At 44.6% G+C, this 20,495-nt stretch overlaps 3 protein-coding genes across 4 annotated transcripts; 1 reads left to right on the top strand and 2 right to left on the bottom strand.

Annotated features, from left to right (window-relative positions):
• Positions 1-5: 5 nt before the first annotated feature.
• On the bottom strand, positions 6-20,476 carry LOC101746151 (cell division control protein 45 homolog). The gene is made up of 10 exons (XM_004929055.5): positions 20,289-20,476; positions 19,923-20,213; positions 19,391-19,465; positions 19,117-19,251; positions 18,784-18,960; positions 14,984-15,141; positions 5,093-5,294; positions 3,652-3,840; positions 3,121-3,284; positions 6-954 (listed from the first exon to the last, which is right to left on the bottom strand). Exons 1-10 carry the CDS (start codon positions 20,337-20,339, stop codon positions 813-815), a joined length of 1,584 nt encoding a protein of 527 aa, XP_004929112.1. The 5' UTR covers positions 20,340-20,476; the 3' UTR covers positions 6-812.
• LOC101743714 (uncharacterized) lies at positions 9,678-10,880 on the top strand. Its single transcript, XM_038016270.2, has 4 exons — positions 9,678-9,804; positions 9,930-10,112; positions 10,184-10,241; positions 10,400-10,880. The coding sequence occupies exons 1-4, from the start codon at positions 9,727-9,729 to the stop codon at positions 10,750-10,752; spliced, it is 672 nt and encodes a 223-aa protein (XP_037872198.2). The 5' UTR covers positions 9,678-9,726; the 3' UTR covers positions 10,753-10,880.
• On the bottom strand, positions 10,754-12,845 carry LOC105843012 (putative nuclease HARBI1). Of its 2 annotated transcripts, XM_038016269.2 has the most exons (6): positions 12,704-12,845; positions 12,444-12,615; positions 12,086-12,276; positions 11,584-11,719; positions 11,362-11,503; positions 10,754-11,281 (listed from the first exon to the last, which is right to left on the bottom strand). In XM_038016269.2, exons 1-6 carry the CDS (start codon positions 12,796-12,798, stop codon positions 10,878-10,880), a joined length of 1,140 nt encoding a protein of 379 aa, XP_037872197.1. In that variant the 5' UTR covers positions 12,799-12,845; the 3' UTR covers positions 10,754-10,877. The 2 variants fall into 2 exon arrangements, 1 of the variants encoding a protein (XP_037872197.1); XR_005245604.2 differs by lacking the exon at positions 11,584-11,719.
• Positions 20,477-20,495: the final 19 nt, after the last annotated feature.

The raw sequence follows: 20,495 nt of genomic DNA on the forward strand, positions 1-20,495 counted from the left end.
AAAAATAAAATGTTTAAAAACGCTTTATTTCATCGAGCTAAACTACAAATAAATATTCTAATTAAGTCAATATTTTTAGCATAATTATTAAATTACTAATTTTACTGATGGGCGAGGTGTACATGTGAGTGCATTATAAGTGACAATATTCAATGAAAAAAAAATTACATTAAATAAGTATTTAGAATTAATTGTCTGTTTTTAATTTCTCAATCACTGTCCTGCCTTCAGTTTTTGTAGACTTCATTAAGTATTAAATTTTAATTCGTCTTTTTTTTTGTTATTGTATTTTTTTTGTATGTATTTGTATTATTGTTACTGTAAATTTATCTTGTATTATTACCGACATTACGAATCCTTTATAGTGTTCGTTTACATGTTGTTCTTAAATATTAAGCGTATTATTATCTATGCATGTTGTGCACACGCATGTGTGCTGCTGCCCAGGAGCACTTCGGTTGTTCGAGAAAATAAAGACAGTAGATTCTAGACGAAGCAACCAATACGACAATAAGAAAGGCCATTTAAAACCGTCAAAGTAGTATTAATTGGCGGTAGGACCTCTTATGAGTCCGCACGGGTAGGTACCACCGCCCCGCCTATTTCTGCCGAGAAGCAGAAATGCGTTTCGGTCTGAAGGGCGGGGCAGCCGTTGTAACTATACTGAGACATTAGAACTTTATCTCAAGGTGGGTGGCGCATTTACGTTGTAGATGTCTATGGGCTCCAGTAACCACTTAACACCAGGTGTGAGGTCGTCCACCCAGCAGTAGAAGAGTTTGAGTGTTATTACTAAACAAGGGTGGGCTCGGTCAGGCCAGCAGCGCGGTGAGCGCGTCCAGGAACTGCGGGCGCTGCGCGGCGGGCAGCGTCACCACGGCGGAGTCGAAGTGGTCGAGCGACACGGAGGCGCCGCACTTGGCCGCCGCCTGCTCGAACGCCGCCCCGAACAGACTGGAACACGACACGACAGTGGACAACACTTTAAAAACTATTCAAGGAATTAGTAGCCGACTAGCTGACCCGGCAGACTTCGTAGTGCCTCAATCGATAAATAAAAGCCCACTGAGTTTCTCGCCGGATTTTCTCAGTGGGTCGCGTTTCCGATCCGGTGGTAGATTCTGCGAAGCACTGCTCTTGCTAGGGCTCGCGTTAGCAACGTCGTCAGGTTTGAGCCCCGTGAGTTCATCTACTAGTTAAGGCGACGCTTATATAGCCTCTCAAGGCTATCAGCTTATGTAGAAAAAAAAAGAAAGATACAGATACTTTAGCCCATTTTTTCTATATACTCTGTATACGACTCAAAAGTCAGTTTTTTTTTTTTTTATTTGCTGCCTGTGAACATTTTTCCAATTTAAAGGACAATGCCCATTTTCTTAGGGCGTTTGGGCCCCTAAAAAAAATTGTCGGATCATGATGGTTTTAACTTAATTTGATAGACAAAGAAATATCGTTTCATATTCAGAAGACGATTTTTATATTCTCACCCAGGCTTAAGAGAAATCTGTTTATTTCTGCAGCTAAAATTAAGTTGTTAATTGTTTTCTTCGAAATCAATAATCGCTCTCATCATTATTTACAGTATTAAATAAGTTATTGTGGTTAATGTTGCTAGAAATAAGCCCTTACGTACATTTTATTATCATTATATCCTCATAATAATAATAAAATAAAATGAAAATGCGGAAGCCGGCAACGATATTGTTGTTGTTTTTAAATTCGCCAATAAGCAGGCAAAGAGCGTAACATATACAGCCTAGTCTGTCGTAGTTATATTTTTTTATGTCAATAAAAAGCCGGTGTATCCTCTTTTTATTGCTTTTTGGGAGTTTTGACGTCAACTCGATGAATAGCACATTGAGTGAGCGTGAAATTCCACAGACCTTTTTCTTGAAAAAAAAAAAACAGTCACTGCTATGTTAGCCACAGTTTTATTCCAATGCCTCAATAATCGTGAATGCCTCAAGAATCGTTTAATACACAAAACAACACCCAATTTATATATTATATCACAATAAACTATTAAAAAAACATTAAAATAAAACTTCAAGAGACGCTTCACTCGGGTTGCTGCCAAAACTCTCTGATCATATATAATAAGAATAGAGTAATGGTAGGCCATTGAGATTTTTACTAATGGAATCATTAATATCTAAAAATATTAAATAACTCATGGTTTGAAGTAATAATTATTATTATAATATATAAATATTGAATTGAATAAAAATAAAATAAAAAGTCTGTGAATTTTAACCATTAGCTATTTTTATTTGTTGTTCAAGTCACAGACAACTCTTTCGTTTGGCAGCATATAGGTTTACTATAAGGCTTAATGGGCTAAGCCCTTTGCCTATTGGTGAATTTAAAAACTTTGGCACTCAGTTTTGGGATGTTATCAAATAGGTAATTTATTTTTTTGTAAAACAATGCCAGGTTGAAAGAAATGTTGATACATAAACTAAACAACGTGAAAAAATAAGGCATAGTTTTTCAAGTACAAATAGTTTTGACATAAAGTTGGCCCACTTTTGGGCATTGTCCTTTTTGAATGAAGTTAATTTTTGGGATGAAGTTATTAAGCAGTAAATGCACACTTGAAAGATTAATTGTCAATTCAGTGTACAACCTCAACATGTTTTCAGAGATACTGTACTTAGTACAAAGAGGAAATAAAAACAGTTTTTTTAATGATCATGTGGCATTAGCAAAAGATTGAATGAATATGAATATATTGAATATAATGAATGTTATAGGTTACAGTTTATTAACCCTTTGACTGTCGTGTAGGTCACCGGTGCCCTACGCGGCGCACTGAAGTAATCATGTCGATTTCTGTTACTAAGGCACCTGGACTGCCTAACTTTGCCTTCTTTTCTTTGTGGCTGTATGTTTTAGTCTTTTTTTATCCTCCCAGTCTACTAGATATGCCTTAGTAACAGAAATCGATATAATTACTTCAGTGCGCCGCGTAGGGCACCGGTGACCTACATGGCACTCAACGTGTTAGGATTTTTTAATTGATATAATTAAAAGATATTTTTTTTTTTGATAATTTCTTATTTTGTATCCACGTCGTGCCGTGTACTGGTGGAAGAGTGACATGGGGTCGTGTGTACTTACTTCCTGGTGTCAGTCCGCTGCGGCGGCGGCACCCCGCACAGCAGCACGGTGCGGCCCCGGGGCGCCGCCACCAGCACGGCGGCCGCCCCCCGCCCCGCGCCCGCGCCCACCCACCGCGCGCACACCGCCAGCCACCACGGACCCCACTCGCACTCCGCCGCGCCCTGCTCGCGACACGCAAAACAATGTGTTAATGTGACAGATACAATATTTTTTAAATCTATTTCACGGATGGACGAGCTCACATCCCACCTGGCGTTAAGTGTCCTGGCTGCAACGGTAACAAACTTTATCTTCTTCTTCTTCTCCTCCTTATCCCAGTAGGTGAGTTCGGCACAGCGTTTTTTCTATTCCATTCTCATCTATCAGCCGTCAGCTCAACACTAACCCATATCGTCATTCACAAGCTTCTTTCATGTCTTCTTCGGTCGACCTCTTCCCTCTCTACCTTGCACTACCATTTCCATACATCTCTCTACGCATCACGTTAACCGTCCGGTCTCTAGTAGTGGGTGGACAGTGGGCGCGCACCTCGCTGATGGTGAAGTGCGCGAAGGGCCCGGCGTGGTGCAGCGCGCGCGCCGCCAGCGTGGCGCCCGCCAGCGCCGCCGCCGCCGCCAGCCCGCGCCGCGCCGCGCCCAGCCCGCGCTGCCGGGCCTCGCACTCCGCGCTCGACGTGTCCACCGACGCCAGCGCCAGCTGGAACCCGCCGGGGCCTTCCTGCAAGTTCATCACATTCAATTTATAGAAACTAATTTAGAATCGTTGTGATTTCAAACTCGATGAAACGAAAAAATAAGTCCATAGAGACACAAACACATAAATGTATAGGATTCAGCCGGCGAGAGAATGAGATAGAACATATTAGACGTTCTCGGTCTCCTCTTTGTGCGACTCTTCGTAGCATCCCCACTATTGTCTACTAAACATTGTCCATACGTATGCTCCTGTGTAGTGGGATAGTCAGTATATCTATATCTTATTATAAGTTTCACTTCAACCATGTGTGACTTGCACACACATACATTTTTATTTTATTGCTTAGATGGGTGACAAGCTCACAGCCCACTTGGTTTTAAGTGGTTACTGGAGCCCATAGACATCTACAACGTAAATGCGCCACTCACTTTGAGATATAAGTTCTAAGGTCTCAAGTATAGTAAATTTTGTAATTACTGCTGATGGGGCGTATGGATATAACGACCAAGGAAAGATCTTGAAACGGGCACGTTAAATTGTCAATAGACCAACTGTCCGTAAGTTCGGAACTTGTATACATGAAAGATGACCTTGAAAATGTCATAAGCGAAATTCAGGTATCTATTAAATACCTTTTTTTTATTGGCTTTGTAGGCAGACGTGCATATGGCCCACCTAATGGTGAGTGGTTACCGTCGCCCATGGACTTCAGCAATGCCAGGGGCAGAGCCAAGCCGCTGCCTACCGCTTAATACTCTCCACAAGCCTCGTTCGAAGAAGGACCTTTTTTTTTTTTCCTACCTAAGCTGATAGCCCTAGCGGCTATGTCAGCGTAACGCTAACTTTAGTAGGTGAGCTCACGGGGCTCAAACCTGACGATGTTGCTAACACGAACCCTAGCAAGAGCCGTGCTTCGCAGAATCTACCACCGGATCGGAAACGCGACCCCCTGAGAAGATCCGGCGAGAAACTCAGTGGGCTGTGTCTGAGAGTTAATTTACTCGTCGAGCCCTTCGTCGCAAGCGACGGGTTCGACGAGAACGGTGACCGGTGCTTGAAGTACCTAGAAGCACCGTTAGTGGATCGGGAGGATCCGAGATGACGTGTTTTGGGCGACGTCGACTGCTTTCCATTCTGTCCGCAGGATCGGGAATGTAGTTACCGGCGGCCACGATGAGAGGGTTCTCGTGTCGTGCCGCTTTATCGAAGTGGGAAGAAGGACCATGTGTTGTATGACGCGCTGTGGGTTGGGGGGGGGGGAGAGGTTACTCACGAGCTCGAGCAGCGCCATGACGCAGTAGACGCAGTCGAGTGCGGCGAGCGGCGCGCAGTGGTCGCGGCGCAGGAGGTAGGTGGCGTGCGTGAGGCGCGGCAGGTGGTGCTTGTCGGCGGCGGCGTCCAGCGCGTCCAGCAGCGAGCGCCGCAGCTCCACGTCCATGGAGCGGTAGGCCTGGCGGGCCTGCTGCAGCGGGATCCTGCACAGTACGGAAACCGAGGATATTCACCAACGAACAAAACAGTTTTATAAAAAATGAAAAAAGCCGGATTGCTTTTGCTGGGCTAAATATAAGTCTATATATCGGCAGTATTAGTTTAAATCTATACATATAAATAAAATTGGGAATGCCTGTTTGTAATATTAAAATTGTACACGACCCGGTCTGTATGGCTGTTTCCGAGTCGTGTAATAATATTTTCTGCTGTCTGTTTGTGCGCTGGTAGAAGACGGCTGTTTCTTTCGATGGGTTTCGGCTTCTGTAGCGAGGTTTCACAGGTAACTGTCTGGTTCACTGGTAGCTGATTCACTGGTGGTTTTCTGATAACTGTACTATTGGAGAACTGCTGGTAACTGTTTCTGTCTTGCTGATGTTTCTTTGTCGGAGAGCTTCTGAGAACTGTTTCTGTCTTGATGATCTGCTGAGAACTGTTTCTATCTTGCTGATGGTTCTTTGTCGAAGATTCACTGGGAACTGTTTCTGTCTTGATGATCTGCTGAGAACTGTTTCTGTCTTGATGATCTGCTGAGAACTGTTTCTATCTTGCTGATGGTTCTTTGTCGAAGATTCACTGGGAACTGTGTTTTGCCTGTAAATGGCCATCCTTTTATATTTATTTCAGTACCCCATCTCGCGACGCGCTATCGACGCGTCACTTTCGGAGGGTCCCTTGATCTGTATGTTACCGTAGTGAAAGCGCTCCACGAATTGTTCCTATTGGTCTATTCACATTCTCTGATCTGATACACTAACATATTGCATATTAAATAATTTAAGATTATACATTTTTGTTACGTAATTACTTATCAACTATATTATTAAATCTATTTGTTTGATAAAACTATTAAAACCCTATTTCGTCCTGCACATTACTCCCGCCGTGCGAGTCAGTCGCATTCTTCTCGGTGCAGGATGGTCTTCTTCGATGGGCAGGATCAGTAGTTTTCGTACTGGTCTCCGTAGAACTCCACCCTTGGTTCTGATGTCTACGATGCGCCCCACGTTGTCGGGACCTGGATATGTCGCGATCGCTTTTCACTCGTGTGCGCGTGTTTTGTGGCAGGCACTTCCACTTTTCATGACGACGCCTCGGCCATGAGGCTCCCGCCGGTATTACAGCTGTTATTTTTACTGCATCCATCGGTTCTGTAGTTTCTAAGGCCGATTCCGTCGGCCAGGAGTCCTCTCGTTGGCGTAGGAATTCTGTCCCTCTGAACCATCTATGTTCATTTATGAACGACATTGGAACGTCTCGGGTCACGTCGTCGGCTAAGTTGTGCGTCGTGGGTAACCATCGCCTCCCGTTTATTGTTGAACTGTCTTCTATAGCTGTCAGGCGTTGGGCGACGTATGGTTTGTACGAGCGTGATCCCGTTCTTGTCCATCTCAACACTATCTTACTGTCGGTCCAGAAGGTCTTCGAGGTCGGCTTTCTTTCGTGTTTTCGACGAAAGTCTGTTGTTGTGCATACTTTTAAACTTTTGAAGCTGTTCAAGTAGTCGTCTACGTAGTGTTTATTCTGTGTTGCGGCTGCCGCCTCCGGGTGCGTGGCTGCATGTTGCTGGGCGTTCAAGCTCTTTACAGATATCGCTGTGGAAAGAGAACTTGACGCACCGAAAATCAACGAGGTCTTTCTGTTTTCTTCTGGGGGCTTGTCATCTCGCTGATCTTTGCACCAGAGATAACGGAGCGCGTCTCTGTCTTCATGTCTCAATTTCACTTGCATGAACATCTCCTTGATGTCTGCTGTTACTGCTATATTATGCTGTCTGAATCGCATTATCACTCCTGGCAGTGATTGGAGTTTTTTCGGCTTCAGGGGGTTCACGACGGCGAAGTGAGGTAGGTACCACGTTCTGTTCTCTGTTTTTGTTTTCGGAGCGGCCTCAGCGTAGCCTTTCGCGACGAGTGCTTCCATCTGTTCTGTGTATTTCTGTTTCAGTTCCGGATTACGATCAAGTTTGTTTTCTATATTTATCAGTCGTTTTAACGAGTTATTGTAGTTGTCTGGTAGACTGACGTTATCTGTTTTCCAGAGCAGAGCAGTTTCGTATCTTCCATCTGTTGTGTGGACTGTATTGCTGTTGAGGATGCGAAGCGCCTGTTCCTCTGGGTCTGTTTTTGGTCTTCTTGGTGTGATGCATAGCGCATCCATAGCGAAATACTGTTTTACCAGATTTTCTATTTTATCATCTTCCTGGGTTTCGCTGGCATGATTTATGTAATTTACGTAGTGGCCTAGGGTACGAGTGCGACCTCCATGCAATACCCAGCCTAGAGGTGTCAGTGACGCTATTGGCTGATTCCTGTTGCCTCGTCTAACTTTCAAAGTTAGTAACATGTGCCAGTTGTCTTGGCCAATCAGGATTCCAGGTTTCGCGTTCTCGTACGTGATGATGTCACTGATGTCTCGTAGGTGCGAATACTCGTCTATCTGTTCCTTTGGTATTTTTTGTGCAGTTACTTGTAGGTCGTTAACTGTTCTCGCTTGTATTATTTCTTTTCGACTGTTGAGGCCTCTGAGCGTGAGGTTGACTCTTCTTGACCTTGTTTCCGTTGATTTTATGTTGTTAATCGCCTGTATGTGTAACGGATCGATTGGTCCTGTTATTCCAGTCTTCTTGCAGATGATTTCGTCTATGAGTGTCACCGTTGATCCATCGTCGAGCAGCGCGTATGTATCAACCGTGCCTATCGGTCCTTGTACTTGGACTGGGATTATTTTCAAATAGGACTGTTTCTGTTTTCCGGTCCAAGCGGAATTAATGTTCTCTGTTGTTTCCTTGTCACTGTTTTCTGTTTTTTCAAATTTTCTGTCGAAGTGCAGCATCTTGTTGTGAGTGTATTTGCAGTCATTGATGCCACACGTGTTCGGTTTGCAGTTGTGGGTTTTATTTTTATACTTAAGACATCGGAAACACAGGTGTTTATTCTTAGCGATGTCCCATCTTGTGTTTGAGTCTGCCTTCTTGAATATGTAGCAGTCTGTTGTGGTGTGTTCGGTGCTGCTACATACCGGACATTTAGCTCGTGATGGCTTCTCACTGACTATATGCACGTTCTGTGTGCGTCTGTTGTGTTGTGCGGGCTGCGAGTAGTGCCCCGCCTGTTCGGGCTGTGCATAAGGGCTGCACAGTTCGGCTTCTCTTTTCATGAATTTTTCAAATTTAATCAGATCCGGATCCTCCTTCGGTTGTACCGCGGTGAAGTCGTAGTATCGGTAACGTAGTGTTGGTGTGAGTTTTTCTAGCATTGTTTTGGTAGTTTCCGGATTATATAAGTAATGTGTGCAATTTAATGCACGAAGCGTAGCTACGGCGTTGGTCACCTTACTAGAGAATATACAAATGTCTCTTGGTGTTTCTGTTAATCGTGGCAGAGCTCGTAGCGTGTCTAACTCCGTTATGGCTATTGTTTCCGGTCTTCCGAATCGCGCTTCTAGACTTCTTATGACGTCGGACGGATCAGCGTTCGTTATAAGTAATCCGTCAACGGCTTCCTTTGCCCTTCCTTTCAGGTTCCTTCTGAGTCTGTTTATATTTTCTGTTTTTGTAAATGAATTCATCGTCTCGTGATAGGCTGCACGAAAGGATAGCCAGTCTTGGTGATTTCCATTAAAGAATGGCAATTCTGTGTATCTTGGTTCGCGGGCGGCTTTGACAGCGAGTGTTATTGCTGCGGTTAGATCTGTAGCCCAAGCACGAAAATTTTACGAATTCGTAACGTTAATGTATCGAGCCCTCGATACATTAACGTTACTCCGCAGCACGAACAACATTTTGCCAACTATCGTAAGCTCGATTCGAATACGTTAGTGACGTCATCCTAACGTAAGTAGGGACGGTCCTTGTGGAATGAAATGATTATCATATGGAATTAATGATTCGTTCGGAAACTTAACCAAGTTGTCATTTTATTTTAAACTTTTGAATTTACGGTTTATTTAATTAAAAAATAATTAACTAGTGCATACAAAGTGAAGTACATATGACGAAAGATATTTAAGAACATGCTATGACATTAAAATCGAAGGAATAAAATAGTGTCTTGGATATCAAAACAAAAAAATTCGGATTCCGAACGTATCCACTTGATATCGGCCAAGGCTAAGTTTGTTTATGTTTGCTTTAGTTCTTGTGAAGAGCGAAAGTGTTTCATTGTTTTTATTAATTTAGTACTTATTTTTCAAGATTTACCTATTTAAATATGAGAACTAGCCACTCACAGTATTTAACAATGGTGGAATTTATGGAAGCGTAAGTACTTATAAAGTTCTAATTTATTAGAAAAGTTTTATTAACTCAAGTGTTTCAGTCAATATTATTTATGTAATGTGCCATACAATTTATATTCCAGAAATGGAGATTTATCAAAACCATCAGGCGGTCCACGAGGTCGCAATTTTATACAGATGAAGTGGAAAGAGTTAACGGGATTACTAAATAGCGATTCTTCTGGAGATCCTAAGAGTGAGGACAAATGGCGTAAGGTATGTCAAGTGTTAACTCAAGGGACGCTATTTTTTTCTGCTGAAGCACTTGACTGAATCTACTAACTTTATTATTAATCTTTCTTGTTTAGAAATTCTAATTTAACGTTTGTTTGTTAATGAAGGTGTGGAGTGATTATAAGAATAATTGCAAGAAAAAGTGTGCTAAAATTAATAGAGCTGCTAGTGGCACTGGTGGCGGACCAGCGCTCCATTTATTATTGACTGACCAAGAACAAAGGGTCATGCAGATAATTGGAGTGCAGGCAGCTACTGGCATGGAGATAAAAGAAGCTGGGTTTCCACAAGTTAGCTATACTTTACATTTCAATTGTGCAATAAATATTGCATGTAGTAAGTAATCTTTTTTTTATTTCAGGAAGAAATTTCAACTGAGAGGCCAAATACTCAAATTATTTTAAAGGAACCGGAAATAGGTTCGTAGCCCTTTTAATTTTTATTTATTGAAGTTCATTGTTTCTTAATACTGTATCTTTATACATAAAATAAGAATGATATCACAGCTATGATATCTATGAACCTAAATGAGACTAATTGTATAAACTGGCTTATTACATATTGGAATAATTTATAGATTGGAATACTCCTAGCACAAGCAGCCAACCAACAGTGGCTCCACCACCACCAACTGAGGCTCCCCCTCCAGTTATTGACGAGGAAGAGGAGTGGAACCCTCCGCCACAGAAAAAAAGAAAGAACAATTTAACAAAAATGTTTTTAGATATAGACCGAAAGGCAAGGGAGTATGCTTCAGAGCGTGATAGGGTATATGAGGAATTAGAAAGAGATCGGTTGAGAGTTAGAGAATTTGAGGTACGTGAAAGAGTAAGACAGAGAGATGAAGAGCTACGGATGCAGGGTCAATGGCTCGAATTTATGAAAGAGGCAATGGAAGCTTTTGTGAGGTTTATGGAGAGAAAGTCTTAAGTTAAGCTTAATTACTATATTTTTTTACCAATTACTTAATTATTTTATTTTATTTTATTTTACCAATTACTTAATTATAATTACCAATTACTATATTTTTACAAAATTAATAAACAAAAGTAAAATTATGTATGAAGTCTATTAATTTTATCCACTAAAATACTTCTTATAGCTCTACCCCTAATTAACCCATCTCCTGTAGTATTCTCTTGAAAAATATGTTCAGAGATTGTCATAGTCAAATTGGGGTTTTCAATCTCTGCTGGTTCTGGTTCAGGTATGTTGAACTCAATGGCTAAGTTGTGCAATACACAGCATGCTGTTATGATTTTTGCACATTTTACTGGAGCATAGTGTAATGTGCGATCCTTACACAAACAACGCCATCGGTTTTTTAGTCGCCCAAAAGTATTTTCAATAGCTACCCTGGTCCTTCCATGAACTGCTGTATATTTATAAGCTGGAGTTCCCTCAACAGCATCTAAAATTGGTGTCATTAACCAGGGTCGCTGTGGATAACCAGAATCACCTGGAAATAATAAAAAAAACCTAGTTAAAATAAATTAAACTTAGTCTGAATATTTGTAAAGGTTATTAATAAAATATTACCTAACAACCACACTTGCTCGTTATTTCGATGTAAGCTCTGCATATAATTGTTGACCACGCTATTTTCCCAAATAAAAGCGTCGTGGGTGGCTCCTCCGTATTTCGCATTTACGTTTAAAATACGACAATCACTATCACAAATCTAAAATTGAAGAAAAATCATTACATCAGTTTAATTTTCTATTTTACTTCATTTGGACACGCCGGCGGAGCTGCGCTTACCATTTGCACATTTAATGAATGGAAATGCTTTCTACTATAATACAAATGTTCGACTTCTTTTTTGGGTGTGAAAATATGGAAATGACATCCATCAATGCATCCTATAACTCCTGGGAAACCATACTTTGCAAAAAATCTGTAAGGTAAAAACAAACAATTGGTACTGGTGGTAGGACCTCTTGTGAGTCCGCACGGGTAGGTACCACCGCCCCGCCTATATTTGCCGTGAAGCAGTAATGCGTTTCGGTTTGAAGGGTGGGGCAGCCGTTGTAACTATACTGAGACCTTAGAACTTATATCTCAAGGTGGGTGGCGCATTTACGTTGTAGATGTCTATGGGCTCCAGTAACCACTTAACAGCAGGTGGTCTGTGAACTCGTCCACCCATCTAAGCAATAAAAAAAATAAAAATAACAATACTACTTTTTAGTCATAAGTTTACGCCAAATCGTGATAATATAAAAATGAATGTTTGTAATAAAATTATATAGTTCACACTTACTTGTTTCTTATTACATCTCTATCAGCTCTGGCATAAGGAAATTTTATGAAAGTATTTAAAATTGCAGGAGTTACAAGAGCATCTGTTACTTCCTTCACACATTTGCTTACAGTCGTTTGGCCCAAATATTTAGCCATTCCCACTAAGCGTTGGTAAGATCCAGTGGCATAAAAAGATAGCGCGCAAAGAACCTGAAATGTTTGAATTTTATGTTACATTTAAGCTTTTCTCACAATAGAGACTTGGCACTGCCCTTAGCATTGCTAACATACATGAGCGAGCGAGCGAGTGAGTTACCACTTACCATCATGTGGGCCGTATGCTCGTCTACCTACTGAGATAATAAAAACAAACTTACCTTAAGTTCCAAACTTATCCTGGAACTTGCTTTTAAAGATGTTTTTTGCTTAAGTTGATTACAAAGAAACTTGAATGATTCTTTATTCAACCGGTATCTATTTTTGAATTCCGCGTCATTTATGTCCACAGGATTATTTTTCTTTCTCAGAGCAACTCTGCGTGTAATTTCTCTATAAGTAATAAAACCAATTGATTCTCAATTAATTTATGTTTAAAAAATATTAGAATATAACACGATTGACTGAAGTAGGTACTTACCTAACTTCTCTTGATGAATATTCTTCATTTTCAAGTAAACTTGCAGCAACAAAATAATATAAAGGACTACGCTCGTACAACGGTGGTCTTTGCATTTTGAGCAATTTATTAAAATTAATTGTATATAAGAACTAACTAAAGTGATAAGAAAACACTATTATTTATAAAAAAATACTTAAAAAATAAAAACATGGAGAAAATTATATTTAAACACGTTACGAAACCTTTCTCACCAACAAATCTTAAGTGAATAAAGTTTCGACAATACTCGATAGTCAGTCGATACCCAGCCTTCGAAATTTACATTACCGTACGTCAAAACAGTGTTCGTGCTCGCAATTATAGCGTTTCATTGTTTATAAGGTTCAAGTATCGTTTACGTGACGATACGATTGCGATACGAAATTTGTTCGTGCTACCAAAATTAGTTCCTTTTACGTACGATAGGGGCGCTGTACAAATCTCATACAAATATAATTCGATAACGTTACGAATACATTTTCGCAAGTTATTCGTGCTAGGGCTACTGAGAAGTCTTGTTTGTCGCAGGCTCCCGCCGGTGTTTCCTCATGTCGGTCGTGATTTTCCGTTTTTGTGGGTTGGGTTTCCAACCACGTGCCCACTCTTTCGTCGAGTTCTGACTTACTGTATTCTGATTCGCTGTTTTCGTCATCAGATCCAGCTTCGAGCGTGGCCAATCGGGCGGCTGCTAACTCCACCTGTAGGCGGGCGAGCTCTTCTCTAGCTTTGGCTATCTTCTGTTCTTTTCTGTTTCGCGACCGGTCAGTTTTGACTGTACCGGTGCGCTGTTTTGTTGGCACGTCATTCTGTTTGGCTATATACTGTTTGACGGCCTCTGTTTTTGAGTTCCCAGGTTTCTCTGCGAGTTTCGTCGTGGCTTCCGTGTTGGCTGTTGCGCACGATGATTCTGTTGTGGGGGCTACCAGACTCATGACGGTATTCGCGGTTGTTTCTGTCCACATGCTCTGTGTTGTAGCTGTGGTTTCTGAGGGCGGCGACTGTTCAGTTTCGATCCGTCCTCTTCCTGTTGACCGCGTTATCGGCATTGTTCCAGTTTCCTTTTCAAAACGTATCCTCTACCCGGCTCGAGAGAATAATGAAATGTGTCCTCTATCCGGCTCGAATGGACCATGAAATGTACACGACCCGGTCTGTATGGCTGTTTCCGAGTCGTGTAATAATATTTTCTGCTGTCTGTTTGTGCGCTGGTAGAAGACGGCTGTTTCTTTCGATGGGTTTCGGCTTCTGTAGTGAGGTTTCACAGGTAACTGTCTGGTTCACTGGTAGCTAATTCACTGGTGGTTTTCTGATAACTGTACTATTGGAGAACTGCTGGTAACTGTTTCTGTCTTGCTGATGTTTCTTTGTCGGAGAGCTTCTGAGAACTGTTTCTATCTTGCTGATGGTTCTTTGTCGAAGATTCACTGGGAACTGTGTTTTGCCTGTAAATGGCCATCCTTTTATATTTATTTCAGTACCCCATCTCGCGACGCGCTATCGACGCGTCACTTTCGGAGGGTCCCTTGATCTGTATGTTACCGTAGTGAAAGCGCTCCACGAATTGTTCCTATTGGTCTATTCACATTCTCTGATCTGATACACTAACATATTGCATATTAAATAATTTAAGATTATACATTTTTGTTACGTAATTACTTATCAACTATATTATTAAATCTATTTGTTTGATAAAACTATTAAAACCCTATTTCGTCCTGCACAAAAATAATCGCTTTTTACTACATGCATATGAATACATATAAGGTACATACACCAAAATAGCATTTTTTACAATATTTATCTGTCTGTTGGTTCCAGCTAATCTCTGGAATGGCTGGACCGATTTTGACGGGACTTTCGCTGATAGGTAGCTAATGATATAAGGAGTAATTTAGGCTTTACTTTTTTTTAGACTACCTTCGACCCGCGGCGTCACCCGCGGTACGAGGGGACATAGCATCGCGGGACTCAGCTATCAATAATAAAATTTAATGTTTCCGAAGCGAAGCGAGGGCGGGTCGCTAATCTACAATAAAATCTGTGATAATCATGTGCTGTTTTTACAAACTATAGATCTATTATAAGGAAAACTAATGTCCGGATACATATTCGACCAAATATATACCAATAACTCAAGGTCCAATTTTGTATATACCACTTCCTCTTTTACTATCATTTTTAGTGCTACCCATCGGATTTGACAACTCATTTATATGAAACAGCTTAATTGTGACCTTATAAACTTTAGAACAGGCTTACCCCATATCTGCCAATAGCTGCCTCAATCTGTCAGCACCAGCCAGTGAATGAAGACGAAGATGAGGAGCCACAACTGGAGAATACTTCAACGCATTCTCCAAAGACCAGGTCCGGTAGAGTGGCAGGAACGCATCCTTTTCCATGCTTACTGAAGCACCCTGAGAATTAAAAATAGATTTATAAGAATATTTTCATACAAAAGTGTAAGTTTTTTGACGAAGCATGTTGCTGATAACTCTATTTCTGTAATCTGACGAAGCGTGTTGTGGATAATAATATGTACTTTTAGGTTATTAAAATAATATTCTGTGTAAATGTTTGGAAATAAAGTGTAAAAGAGATAAGTAAATCGTGTGTTACAATAGTTTTTCTATATTACATCTGTTAAGTACCAGTGTCAACATATCCTATTCTGCAGACCGAATGTTTATCACGGCGACGTCAACGTCGTCCTAAGCACGTCATTTCGCATCCTCCCGGTACACTAACGGTGCTTTTAGGTACCTCAAGCACCAGTCACCGTTCTCGTCGAACCCGTCGCTTGTAACGTAGGGTTCGGCTAGTAAATTAACCCACTACGCCCGAGATCGCGCTCCTCCGAGAGGAGTGCGTGCGGGCGCGCCGCCGAAGCGCCCGCCACCGCCGTCGCCGCCTTCGCGATGCGGACTTCGCGGAGGTAGCGGCCCGCCTGCATGCCGACTGCCGTCAGAAGCAGGAGGCACTGCGGCGGGTCATCGGCGAGGCCAAGTCTCAGAGCATGAAGACGCTCCTAGAGACGCTCGACCAGGATCCCTGGGGGCGCCCGTACCAAACGGTCCGCAAGAAATTGCGGCCGTGGGCGCTCCCGGTGACAGAGCGTCTCCAGCCTCAGCAGCTGCGGGAGATTGTCTCCGGGCTGTTCCCGCGGATGGAGAGGGACTTCGAGCCCCCCTCCATGGGCGCGCCGCCACGGGGTGATGTGAGCGGTGATGCCCCTGCTGAGGTGGTCCCTCCGAGTATCTCGGAGGAGGAGATTCGTGCGGCCGTGTCGAGGATGCGGAGGAAGGACGCGGCCCCCGGCCCTGACGGTGTTCATGGTCGGGTCTGGGATTTGGCCTTCGGTGCCCTTGGGGACCGGCTCGTGCGGCTCTTTGAAGCCTGCCTCGAGTCGGGACGGTTTCCGAAACAGTGGAAGACGGGCAGACTTGTTTTGCTGAGGAAGGAGGGACGCCCTGCAGACTCACCTGCGGGGTACCGTCCAATCGTGTTGCTGGACGAGGCGGGAAAACTGCTCGAGCGAGTGGTGGCCGCCCGCATCGTCCAGCACTTGGCGGGGGTGGGTCCCGATCTGTCAACGGAGCAGTTCGGATTCAGGGAGGGCCGCTCGACCATCGACGCGGTGATGCGCGTGCGCGCCCTCTCTGATGAGGCTGTCGGCCGGGGCGGGGTTGCACTGGCGGTGTCCCTGGACATCGCCAATGCGTTCAACACCCTGCCCTGGTCGGTGATCGCAGGGGCGCTGGAGTATCACGGCGTCCCTGCGTATCTCCGTCGGCTGATCGGGTCCTACCTCGAGGACAGGTCGGTCATGTGCACCGAGCACGGTGGGGCGGTGCTCCGCTTCCCCGTCGAGCGCGGTGTCCCACAGGGGTCGGTCCTTGGCCCTCTCTTGTGGAACATCGGCTACGACTGGGTCCTGCGGGGTGCCCTTAGCGCTCCTCTCCCGGGTCTAAGCGTAGTTTGTTACGTGGACGACACCTTGGTCGTGGCCCGGGGTAGGGACTTGCGCGAGTCTGCCCGTCTTTCCTGCGCGGGGGTGGCCTTCGTCGTCGGCAGGATCCGAAGGCTGGGTCTGGAGGTGGCGTTCGATAAATCCCAGGCCCTGTTGTTCCACGGGGCCCGGAGAGCGCCGCCTCAGGGGGCCCACCTCGTGATCGGAGGCGTTCGCGTCGAGATCGAGGCGACCGGGTTGCGGTACCTCGGCCTCGTACTGGACGGTCGTTGGAGCTTCCGTGCTCACTTCGAAAGATTGGGTCCCCGACTGATGGCAGCCGCCGGCTCGCTGAGTCGGCTGTTGCCGAACGTCGGGGGTCCCGACATGGTGGTGCGCCGCCTCTACACGGGGGTGGTGCGGTCAATGGCACTGTACGGGGCGCCCGTATGGTGCCACGCCCTGACCCGTGACAACGTCGCAGCGTTGCGACGTCCGCAGCGCGCGATTGCGGTCAGGGCGGTTCGTGGGTACCGCACCGTCTCGTTCGAGGCGGCGTGCGTGCTCGCCGGGACGCCTCCCTGGGACCTGGAAGCGGAGGCGCTTGCTGCGGATTACGCGTGGCGATGTGATCTCCGCTCCAGGGGGGAGCCGCGTCCCGGCGCGGCGGAAGTTCGAGCGCGGAAGCTTCAATCTCGGCGTGCCGTGCTCGAGGCGTGGTCTCGCCGCCTGGCGGACCCCGCCTACGGGCGACGGACCGTCGAGGCGATCCGCCCGGTCCTCTCGGACTGGGTGAATCGCGACCGAGGACGTCTCACCTTCCGAGCGACGCAGGTGCTCACGGGACACGGCTGTTTCGGTCGCTACCTGCACCTCGTCGCCCGGAGGGAGCCGACGCCGAAGTGCCACCATTGCAGTGGCTGCAACGAGGACACGGCGGAGCACACGCTCGCGTGCTGCCCCGCTTTCGCGGAGCAGCGCCGCGTCCTCGTTGCAAAAATAGGACCGGACTTGTCGCTTCCGACCGTCGTGGCTGCGATGCTCGGCAGCGATGAGTCCTGGCAGGCGATGCTCGACTTCTGCGTGTCCACCATCTCGCAGAAGGAGGCGGCGGAACGGGAGAGGGAGAACTCTTCCTCCCTCTCGGCGCCGTGCCGCCGCCGTCGAGCCGGGGGTCGGAGGAGGGCGTTTGTCCAGCTCCGGCCCCTATGAGGAGGCAGTCTCCTCCCGGTGATGGTCACGGGGCGACCTAAGGGGGCTGAGACTGCGCCGCACGCTACCGTCACTCTAGCGCGCTGGCACCAGGAGGACGGGACGACGCGTCGGCGGCTGCGGACTGCGATGCGGTCCGCATTTTCGTCGTCGCTGTCGTCGCCGAACACTGTGGAAGAGCAACCCGGTCGGCGGTGTATCGCGTTCCGACCCGGCAGGCTGGTTCTGGCCCAGCGGGGTATCCCGGAACACCAGCGGCATCGCCCGGGCGGCCTGAAGGGCCGCCGTACCGCGGAGACTGACGTCGTTGGTCGTCGACTATCGCCTCGACGACCCGTCGGTCGGGCGTCCTCGGGGTGGCGCCGCGTGTCTGGTTGTAGTGTTGACCGCGGGAACCCCCCTACTCTGACCGGGTTTTGACCCCGGACGGAGATCGGACGCCGGGTGTAAGAGTGCAGGGGAGTCGTTTAGTGGGTGGGCCCTAAATTCCTTGGGCCCGCGGTCTGCTCTCAACACCTGCAGATCGTTGAGTCTCACATACCCCGCGCGCCCCCTAGGCGCGGGGACCTCGTAGGAGGTTCGGCCCACGGCCCGGAAAAAAAAAAAAAAAAAAAAAAAAAAAAAAGTAAATTAACCCACTTACACAGCCCACTGAGTTTCTCGCCAGACCTTCCGATCCGGTGATGGATCCAAACCGATAGAAGCAGACCAGTGCTAGGGCTAGAGTTAGCAACGTCCACAGCTTAGAGCCCCGTGAGCTCACCTACTCTCTCGTTTACGCTGGCATAACCTCTAAAGGCTACCCAGCTTAAGTAATACCCGTGGCAATGTACAGTAGTTGTATCTCGTGCATGATATTGGTGTGTGCCCATATATTTATGTGCAGTAACATACTCACATGTGAAGGTAGTTGCGCGGCGAGATGTCGATGCAGCGCATGTGCATCAAGCAGAGCTTGTGCAGGGGAGCGTGTGTGAGTGGCAGCATACGCACTGACAGCTATGCATCCGGCCCACGTGTACTCCACTCCGCTGCGACATAGCAGCCAGGCCAGCTCTACTGCTATGCAAGCACTCTAATGCAAATGTATTATTAGATTAAGACTTATCTGTAAATAATTGTCAAATTCATATTACAAGTGAGATTGATACAAGACTGGATCTACTTTATTCATTAATGTCCATAATTATTGTTAACACAGTTCAATAGGTTTATCAGACGTTTTACTCACCGGTTTACCATAATATGAGAATTGAGTGTAGTTAAACATAAGATCGTTTCGTTTTGTTTCCCATTCTCTACGTTGACGCCGTCTCTCGACAAAAGCTTCTAGGTCTTCTCGACCACTTGGCATTTCTTCTTCGTTCTGTAATTATTTTTAATATCTTCACACTGACTTCAAATTTTAAATACCATTAAATTTTTATTGTAAACTAGATTTTTAAAAACTTTTGGAGTTTGCAGCATTGCAAAATAGTCTTAAATCAGATATTACAGTTTCGTACCTCATCATCATCATCTCTGAATATATCATCAAAATTAGGAATGTTCTCTTCTTCATCACGGTACACCAGTCTCACCTGTAACAGAACAAAATATATATTTCTACCTACTATCTAGTAATCTAGTGGGGTTGTACTAACTTCACTGAACATGTTTTTTTTTCTTTCTAAATGTTAAAACAATAAAGCCATGTTAGCTTCTAAATTCCCTTCCTTTATTTGAGGTCAAGTCTTTTGATTCTGTTCTGTTGAAACATTTTGCTGCACTTTGTGTCATATCCTAACATAATGATTATGTACTTTGTCAAATTTAGGCTCTAAGCTATCTCTCTATCTCTAACTAACTAATCTAGTCTTTTGAACAGTTATTCTTGTTTATTCACCCAAACTTCATATGAAATGGAGTGGATTAAGAACTTTTTTCATTTGTTCACCCATCCATAAGCAAGTTTATGTCTGTCTAAAAATTCAATTCCCAAATCATTGCCAACATAAAGTATTTATAACATCTGCTGCTCTCTCTAGTTCCACTAACCTGTCCATCGCTATAAACATTGCAGACATCAGTCGGTTTATGGGAGTCCAGCACAAAAAATACCACATCCTCCTCGGGCTGTAAGATATCGACCAGGTCTATAGTACCTCCGCAGTTCACCAACACTACGTACTTGACTTCTTCATTGTTTTCTTCGTAAGCAGTCTTCAATTCAGAAATACCCCCCACCGGCACTAGCGTATATGATATATTATCACTCTTGAATAATCCTTGAAGTATTTTACATGTACATATTGCATCTACATCATAATGCACTAATAATAACACGCGCTGGAAGTAAATTAACAAAAATACAATTTTCAGGTCAATATTTCACGAATATTTATCTTCAGTTTTAAAGCTTACATTGCCTAAAAGGAGATTGTAAAAGTCATTTCTGAGGTCCTCTATAAACATTTTTGCCGTACACAGGAACGAATAACTCAGGAAATAACCATTTTCCTATGAGTGTTAGAAATTTTTAACATATAAAAAACATTGAACCACCATTGAAATTGAACACCTGCGGCTTCTGTCATTAACTTGTCAATAATGTCAATATTTTGTTCTTGT

The sequence above is a fragment of the Bombyx mori genome, chromosome 16 (genome assembly GCF_030269925.1).
Source record: "Bombyx mori chromosome 16, ASM3026992v2".
NCBI lineage: Eukaryota > Metazoa > Arthropoda > Insecta > Lepidoptera > Bombycidae > Bombyx > Bombyx mori.

Bases quoted from the DNA above. Each gene is read 5' to 3' on its own strand.
- LOC101743714 (XM_038016270.2), top strand. From the start codon at position 9,727: ATGAAGTGGAAAGAGTTAACGGGATTACTAAATAGCGATTCTTCTGGA. The intron at 10,113-10,183 runs GTTAGCTATACT...TTTTTATTTCAG, and splicing joins AAGAAGCTGGGTTTCCACAA to GAAGAAATTTCAACTGAGAG. The intron at 10,242-10,399 runs GTTCGTAGCCCT...AATAATTTATAG, and splicing joins TTTAAAGGAACCGGAAATAG to ATTGGAATACTCCTAGCACA.
- LOC105843012 (XM_038016269.2), bottom strand. From the start codon at position 12,798: ATGCAAAGACCACCGTTGTACGAGCGTAGTCCTTTATATTATTTTGTT. The intron at 12,277-12,443 runs GTAAGTTTGTTT...CAAACATTTCAG, and splicing joins GGATAAGTTTGGAACTTAAG to GTTCTTTGCGCGCTATCTTT. The intron at 11,504-11,583 runs GTAAGCGCAGCT...CTTCAATTTTAG, and splicing joins ATTCATTAAATGTGCAAATG to ATTTGTGATAGTGATTGTCG.
- LOC101746151 (XM_004929055.5), bottom strand. From the start codon at position 20,339: ATGTTTATAGAGGACCTCAGAAATGACTTTTACAATCTCCTTTTAGGC. The intron at 20,214-20,288 runs GTAAGCTTTAAA...ATTTACTTCCAG, and splicing joins ACAATCTCCTTTTAGGCAAT to CGCGTGTTATTATTAGTGCA. The intron at 15,142-18,783 runs GTGAGTATGTTA...TTTAATTCTCAG, and splicing joins CCGCGCAACTACCTTCACAT to GGTGCTTCAGTAAGCATGGA.